This window comes from Fringilla coelebs (assembly GCF_963513975.1).
Source record: "Fringilla coelebs genome assembly, chromosome: 5".
In the NCBI taxonomy this organism is placed as follows: Eukaryota; Metazoa; Chordata; class Aves; order Passeriformes; family Fringillidae; genus Fringilla; species Fringilla coelebs.
Genome location: NC_140033.1, coordinates 7583727 through 7592456, shown reverse-complemented (window position 1 = coordinate 7592456; position 8730 = coordinate 7583727). Strand labels below are relative to the sequence as shown.

General features: G+C 40.3%; 1 protein-coding gene across 2 annotated transcripts; it reads right to left on the bottom strand.

Annotated features, from left to right (window-relative positions):
* Nucleotides 1–716: 716 nt before the first annotated feature.
* MEIG1 (meiosis/spermiogenesis associated 1) lies at nucleotides 717–8677 on the bottom strand. Of its 2 annotated transcripts, XM_084206163.1 has the most exons (5): nucleotides 8539–8677; nucleotides 7331–7408; nucleotides 6358–6490; nucleotides 4402–4564; nucleotides 717–2382 (listed from the first exon to the last, which is right to left on the bottom strand). In XM_084206163.1, the coding sequence occupies exons 3-5, from the start codon at nucleotides 6459–6461 to the stop codon at nucleotides 2254–2256; spliced, it is 396 nt and encodes a 131-aa protein (XP_084062289.1). In that variant the 5' UTR covers nucleotides 6462–6490; nucleotides 7331–7408; nucleotides 8539–8677; the 3' UTR covers nucleotides 717–2253. The 2 variants fall into 2 exon arrangements, with proteins under 2 accessions (XP_084062289.1, XP_084062290.1); XM_084206164.1 differs by lacking the exon at nucleotides 7331–7408.
* Between the last annotated feature and the right edge of the window lie 53 nt (nucleotides 8678–8730).

Genomic DNA, 8730 nt, shown 5'->3' with positions numbered 1-8730 from the left:
TGCTGAAAAATCTAATATCTAGGTAATTCCCTCTCTCAAAGTGGGAGGGATCTGTCAACTCATAAAAGTGGAACATGAATTCCCATGCTATTAATTTAAAGTGAAATATCCATGGGCTGCATGAAATGCACACTCGTGGTTTTAAAATATAGACAGAAGCATCCAGCAATATTGCAAAAATATTGAGGAGTAGTCAGGTAAAATGAGGGAATGCCAGAATAATCTATCTGTTTCAACTTCTAAAAAACTTTCTTGAGGAAAAAAATTCACATTAAATGCTAAAAAGTTACCTGCAGTTTAAATTCCTATTCTTGAATGCCCAACTGTGTCTTTTTTATAGACTGAGAAAATGGCTGTACCAAATGTTCTCATTTCTTCTGTGTGTGCTGATAGCAATAATTTCTGACAATAAATTTGAGCTGACTACACACCACATCTTTTGCTTGTGAAATTTTTTAAAGGCTGTTTTCATGTCCACTGGAATATTTTGTTTTTAGGAATCTATAAAGCTTAAAGTGAGATCCACTAAACAAAAGTGACAAAATAGATGGGTTGTCTGGTAATTGCTCTGTTTCCACTATTTCACTGCAAAGTATGCAAAAAGTCCTATCTTTAAAAAGTACATCCAGAGAACTCCAAGCATAAAAGAAACAACAATGAAAGGCTGAAGTGACATTCATTGCAGCAAAGCTTTATTTCTCTACATTGCAGTAACTCTCTATATGCCATTAAAACTTTCTGAGAATATAGGTTTCATAGTTGCTCCAGAGTATCTTTCAGTCATTTCTCTAACAGAGCTCATACAAATTTAAGCAACAACTTTCCAAGTGGTCTAAATGAGATGAGGAGATAATCAACAATCATTGTCGATGAGGTCTTTTAAATATTGCATTCATACTGCTTATTTTGAATAGGAGCTGTAAGTCCTCTATTTCTCATCTGGAGTCTGCTTCCATCTTAGGCTCAAATAAATGAAGAATATCCATAAGATGGGTGGTGAAATGTACACTGCTAACTCATGCCTAAAACTAAGTTTAGATACTTAAGTAAAAACTCAACAGTCTAGAGATAGGAAATATAAATAACAAATTTTTTGTAACCACTACAAACACACCTACTGGTTTACATAACAAAAGTCTGTTCTACTGGTAAATTATCAAGAATTTTGACATCTTAAAGTATTTTAATTAAATCCCCTCATGAGTGAAGGTAAGTACAGTCCCTCATCTTCATTGAGTGTTTTAGTAGCCCAGGTATAGGCAGCTGCTGCAGAGCTGATGTCACAGCAGCACATTCAAAGAAAAGGTTACATAGCTGCACTTTAAATAAATTAATTGTGCCAACAAGAGCTTCTCTCTATTCAAAACAAAGGCTGTCCAAATTACTGGATCAGGTGTGGATGTTGATAATGTGACATTTGAAGTTAGATGAGATTAATTCTGCCCAGAAATCCCACATATTATCTGTGTACATCACTTTCCCCTAAATATTACCAACTGTGGATTTAATGTTCTTCCTGGAGTTTTACACTCCATGCTCCCAACACGTATGAATCCACAATCCACCCCCCTCAAGAAGGCATATGCTGCTAAGTCAATTAATACTTCCTCTTTGAATAATTAATACAGGCACCTGACAAAAATACTTTGGGATAGACAAAAGACATTTCTGTTGTGACTCTTTCTATTACAATAACCAGTCTTTATATCTGCAGCTCAGCACTGCCCATTGTTACTTGACCATTTAGCATCCTACACTTAAATTAAATTCTTTGCTTGTTTTTCTTGCTCTGCTCCAAGGAAATGTCAGTTAGTACTCTGGCCTCACTTTGGCCCTTTGGAGTCTCATAACCCTTGGCTACCCCAAGAGACTGTGGCTGACATTAACCAGCATCAACTAGATTATATTGTTTGGAATAAAGATTGATGCTCGTACTTACAATGAATGTTATACAGTTAGCTGAAATGTATGATGCCCATTTACCAGCTTTTTTGCTTTATGTCAAAGCATTTGTAACCAGGAAAATGAAGAATAATAAGACTTTTAGTTATAGGAAGGAAAAAGTGAAGTTTCTATGTCTATAATTCAGGCTTCTCTACTTTTCCAGCACTCCCCTTTCTATCTAAACACAACATGGATATTTAAGGTAAGCTAGATTACACAGTTCATTTACTTATTTATAAAAACTTACTTACTTATTACTTACTTCATTTACTTACTTATAAAAACAAACCCAACAGAACAGTATCAACTCTAATACACATAAATTTTCACTTTACGGACATCTTTGTCTTCGCATTCTCTTTGCCTGTTGTAATAATAGAATGTATTGTCCCTTCTCTGGAGTTTCTTAACAAATCCAGTTTCTGGCCAGCACTCTACCTACAAGTAGAACAAAAAGGATATAAAATCACCTTAACATGCTCACATTAAATGATGCTTGTGCATGACATTGCAAGGAATATAGGGTATACTTTCATAGCAAACCCTCATTTGCATCTAAATACTACTTTTCTATTAACTTGCTGAACTTTTAAAAACAGATTGAGAACAAGATGACAAAAACCAGTTTTCAGGTTTAGTATAAAGTTATGTGATCTGAAAAGCCTAGAAATAGGAATCTAAGGATATTTAATGGGCTAATTTAAAATTGCACAAGTCAAAGCTTTTTAAAACTCCTTGTTTAGGAATACAACATTGATGCTATTCAGTTATTCAGTAATCTGAGAGGCTACAAGTGTCTGTTTCTGTAAGACTGACATATATTTAAAGGTTTCTTTCAGATCCTTCTGACCATGAAAAATGTACTTTTCATTAGTAATTTAATGAAAATAAAGTAAGCTTCAGACTGTATCAGTCTCAAAGACAGTAGGATCAGTCCCACATAAACTCAGCATCACCCTGGTGCTCTTCACTGTTTCATAGTGTAAAGCTTTAAATTAAAGGCTTTGGCATTTGCACATTCAACAGCTTTATGGCTTTAGTAGCTCTTTCAGCTTGAGCACCTATGACTGCTCCTGATTAAAGTAACCTGTAAAAATCAGGTAATAAGCATCCTATTTTAGTTCCAGGCAGAGCTGACCACAGGATGTCAGACTAGAGCATTCTCTAACTGGAGAGCCCCAGAAGTGGTTTCAACACTTACCTTATGCCTTCAGGCATACAGCTGTGTTATTTGCATTGTCTGCCTAAACACAACAGCCTTAATATTCATTTCACCTACATTATAATTGCATCTTTAGTAACAACTGCATTATAGACTAACGTGGACTAAACAAGAAATTCTGGAATATGTAAGTTGAAAGAGAATCACTGCCAGGCCCTGGCATGCTGGAACTGAATGCTCACTCACATTACAATTAGTCAGTGGTATTCTTTAACTTTCATCAGGGTTTAACTGCCAGGGGTTGTGCCCTGCCATAAATCTTGAACACACAGATCCTACCACAATAATTACATGATTTCCTTCTGCACTTACTGAAAATTATACTACAGCCTTTGCAGTGGTATCAGAGCCCACGATAAAATAATAAAGTGTATCTTATTATGCACATCAATGTGTTTTGCTGTGTTTTAACTGGATGGCGAGTGAGTTTCTTGGAACTTTCTGTCCTTTCTTATGTGCACAGGAGGTCAGCGTATTTTACAAGTGTGTTCATACTATATTTGTTGCTTTGGAAGATAAATTACAGAGCTGTAATAAAAATGATATATTGTTTGCTGTATTAACCTGTTGGTTGCTATTCTGAACGTTGAGTAGCCACTGGATATTTGGCCACCACTCAATAGCTCATTTGATGTGCTGGGGAGCATCACTAACAGCTGCAGTGAGCAGAGGCACAAGTCCCTGGTGTTGACAAGAGCCTGTGTCACAACTGCTCTAACAGTACAGCTCAAATATTTCCATTGCGGACATCATTTTGATAGAGGCCAAGCTCTGAGTGTGCACAAAGCCTGACTGGGCTACCACACAATCCAACTGCAAACTGAAGCAGTAGCATGACACAGGACTGACTCCTTGGACAGTCAACAAGTTTCCTATCAAGTCTATTGACAGACTAATGGGGAAGCTTCAGAGAGCTCACTTTGAAATATTTCTTTCCTGAACACTGAATGATTCCTTTGGAGATCAGCTACATCCCTTCAAAGAGATCTGTGATGCTTCTAAATGCACCAGAGATGGGGAACAAAACACAGGGTGGGTAGTATTTCTGCTTCATTTCTGTGAAATGGGTTATTCTACACAGTTAACAACAGCTCAAGAATTCAAGTCAGATCTGTGAGGAAATACACTGTATCAGAACCTAGCCTAAATGAAAGGAAATAAGCAGCACCTCCATTTGTATTTAATCATTTTACATGTGACAGAAGTTTAAAGTACTAACTCTTACAAAATCTTACCTTATCAACTTGTTTTACTTGTTTATATTCCACCTCATCTCTGTATCCAGCTTGCTGAAATCTGTATAAGTTCTCTACATCATCTGACCATATTTTGGCACGATGCATAGATTTTGGTTGTATGTCAACTTTAGTCATGACTTCAGAAACTTTAGGCTTCTTCCTGAAATTAGACTTAAAAAAATTAAATAGAGAAGACAGTAACAAGTGATTTTGTTGGGGACATGGAGTAATGGATAGAACAAAATTTAAAAAAAAAGGAATTACAGAGTTCAAAGTCTGAGGTTAAAAAAGGAAAAAGTTATAAGCAGTTGGAATCAAATTAAATGAACTACTTGATGCCAACCCAATTCATCTGTACTTCCATATACATGTTGACTCAACCTTCCTAAAATTTAATTGTGCTTATTGATGAATTAAAAAATACTAAATGCAGCAATTTTGAATTTCACATCTTTGCAGCTGCTGTCCCCTCGAGGCAGGCAGGCAGATTTCCAGATTTTTCTTTCTTGCTCCTGAAGGGCACCAAACTGGGAACCACAGAATGAAGATCTGGGCTCTTACTGAAGAGCCGCAAACACTCAGGATGGGAGAGGAGAAATGCACAGTCAGTGACATGGCCACAGTGCCAGTGACAGAGATAAGGTCTTCAGAGATAAACTGGATAAGGAGACAAGGCACCCAACCGGCCAGAATTCCCTTTTCTACCTTTGCCCAAGCAAACAGACTGCCACTGACTTCCTCCTCACACAAAACCCATTTGCTCAGTCTGCTAAGACACAGCAAACAGGTTAATCAGCTGCTAAACCTGAAAAGAGCAGAACTGGGACAAGCTGAACCTCAAACTGAAAAGAAAATTAATTAAATAGATAAATGAGAAAAAAACCCAAACAAAGTAAAAACAGCAACAAAAAAGCAATTAAAAATTGCAGACAGTGGATACTCACCAGGGATGGATTTGAAATATATTAAAAAAAATAATTTGATTTCTGAATTTCATTGCATTTGCTTTCCTAAGTATATCTTATTTTGCTGCTCAAATAGAACTTCTGTTGCTTCTGCCAGCCAAACACACCCATTGCTATCATGCCTACCAGGTATGAACAGAGATGAGTCCCAGTTTTGAAATGTCACCAAGCCTCAGCTTCATAACTAGGAAAGTATATCCAAGGAATGAAAGCTTCTGGATTTTGCAGTGAGAGGATGAAGAGTTTCCTTCCCTGTGGGCACCATGCTGCCTCCAAACCTTGCCCAATTTCTTTACTTGGCAAGTTCCTCTATCAACAGAGAGCTTGAAAAGTTGAATGCTGAAATTGTATCAAATGCAAAATGTCACTAGTCTTTTAGAAAAGCAGAAATTGGGAAAAAAGTCTTGCACCACATGATAAAAATATTTGGGAAAATTATATCAAGAATTATTGTTATCAGAATGTGGAACTAACAGAAAGAAGTCTGCATACTTGTCACCTGTTTGTATGAGAGCCAGCAGGAGACAAAGAAAGCCTTTCATCTCTTATCGAATGCATTTAATAGAGATCAATAAAAATTTGTCAAAGGGCATTTTTCTGGCACCACTAAACCATTTCTTGCAGTTCAGTATTCCAAGCATTCTTTTACCAGGTACTGCAGCATTTTGCAATTGAAAGCAGCCATTCACTAAACTAAAAAAGTAATTTTCCCACCTGGTTATGAGGTAGCAAATACAAATTAACAGGATAAGCACAGATCCTTATTCTAAATTCAGGGTAGTAAGTAGGGTAAGTTTGTTTCTTCTGTGCTGCAAAGGGCTCTTTTGTAGCCATCACAGGATTTTTCAAGCTCTGTATTTTTTATCAGTGTTTGATGAGAACCGTTGTCAGTCAATATTGACTTTAGACAGTCAACATGATTAGTAATTACATTAGATCCTAATAAATGCTAAACTATAATAAAATGAAGTGTCTTGTGATAACTTACATGTCATTAGTGTTAAATATTTCTTTACTGGACATGCTGGATTCGCATAATGAAGGTTTTTCTTCAACACATGTGGGTAGGTCTGGCTCTTCTTGAGTCACCATTAATTCACAATGCCTGTCCTCAGGAGTTCCTGCCCAAAAAATAAAGATCATATATTGAAAGTTCCAGCTTAGTGACTTCATATAATGAAAGCATCCCATTTTGGGGCTGCTATTTAAAAATTGTACTGTATCTATTGTGTGTCCAAGTTCCAGGCACAGAGCTGTTTTCATTGTACCAGAGCAGGGGACAGCTGTACTCCAGCCAGGAATTCAGGGAAGAGACGAAAGACAACAGGCAGACAAAGGCAAATAAAGAAGACAAGAGAATGGTAAGAAAATATTCAGTTTAATATTAACACTTTTCATTTAAAGGGAATTTTTGAACAGTGAAGTGGACTTTGCTGAGATGAAAATGTTTGTCAGCTCCTAATTTAGGGTAAACAGTGAGTGCTTTGGCCTTGGGAGCACATTTTTTAATGTTAATCATAACACAGTTACTGTGGAATCCTAACTAGCCTGGGCTCGCTGATGGTGTTTCTGAACAGTTACACAAGCTGTGAGGGTTTGTGGGAGGAGAGTGTCAGCTCCCTTTGGGCATCTGCCCAAGGACCACTTTCACTGCAACATGGGGTTACAGGAAAGGGAGGAAGACATAAGACAATATATGGGGACTCAAACCTGAGCAGCAAATGAGGAAAGTGATGATGAGAACCACACTGGTGGCATGTGAAGAGTGTGAGAATGTTTATTCCAGCAAGGTTATCTGATCAGGGACCTTGTGAGTTGGGAAATTTGGGAAAAAGGGGGAAACAAACAAAATATGCAGACACAGCGACCTGACAAAACAAACACTGATAAACAAACCTCAGCTCCAGCACTAATAGATGGGCTATCAAGAACCTACAGGAATGACATCCAGGGAGACCAACCTGGACTTTGCACTGGTAGGATTTAACCAGGGGGACCCAGACTTGGAGAGGTGTGAGAATCCACGGAACTGTAGAGATCTTTGAGGAACGTGCAGGAGCAGTGAGAAACAAAGATGGGAATAGACAGAAAGGAGTATAAAATAAGTCTGTCCTGTGAAACAGGACCAGTCAGTATTACCTGTCCAGCTAAGCCTGTCACCTGATCATCACAACTCTCCTACCCTATTGCATCTTCTTAAATCTTGTCTCTCTGCCCAAACTTTGCATTCCCCGTGTGCGTGTGCTGCAAGGACAAAGTGGGAGCTCCCAGTGAGATCTTAGTATGATGCCAGCTCTGGGAGTCAGGCTGGGGGTATGAGCACCTATGATATCTGGAGTAGGTGGGGGTACTAAATTTCCATCCACTGGAGCAGGAACAGGATGTATCCTGAAAAATTAGCTACTGGGGATGGGCTGTCATGAGTGAGGGCTCCATGTCAGCAGGTGGAGCAGGACTGTGGGTCACAGCCTGTGTGCCTGGTGCTGGGGAGGAGCGGTGTCTGTACCTTCACCCATTTTGGTATACCTAGGGTGCACACCCATATTCACCAGCAAACTTGAAGCTGAAGAGTAAGGGCACCTTGGCTCCAGGCCAGGGTATCCAACAGGACAGGGGGTCCGGCTGCATCCTCAGCCCGGACAAGGAGCACCATGTGCCCAGGCAGGGGGATCATGCCCTGGGGAATAGCAGGAGGAGATGGCTGTACTGCCTACATCATTTAACCCAAGTCAGCAAATACAGGACCTGCTTGGGGTCTCAGAAGAGTCAGTAAGAGATTTCAGAGGATGTTAAGGGGTTGGGAAGGCCCTTAAAGATCATCTCGTTCCAACCCCCTGCCATGAGCAGGGACACCTTCCATTAGATCAGGCTGGTCAAAGCCCCATCCAACCAGGCCTTGAACTGTTCCAGAGCTGGGGCAGCAAAACCTCCCTAGGAAACCTGTCCCAGAGCCCCACAGCCCGCACTGTAAAATAATTCTTCCCAATATCTAATCTAAGTTCCTCTCTTTCCAGTGGCTTCTGCCTACTCCACTCGACAGCTCCCTGTACATCCCGAGGTGCACGGGTAGACGTCCCGGCCTGCACCCGGAACTGCTCTGCGACCGTCACTTCACCCTGCTCCCACCGCCCTGGCCACAACCCGCCCACCCAGCCCAGAGGCGGCCAACCTCTGTTCAAGAGACGCAAAACGGGGACTCTTGTCAGGCGGGGCGGGGGGCCGGTCGAGGCGCGATGGTGGCGTCCTCACGGCCTCCCCCCCAGCCCCTCACGGCTGTCTCCTCACGGTGCCAACGGTCGCCAGGCAACCGCCCGCCATGGCCTCTTTAAAAAGGCCGTGCCCACCCCTGATAGGCCGGCGC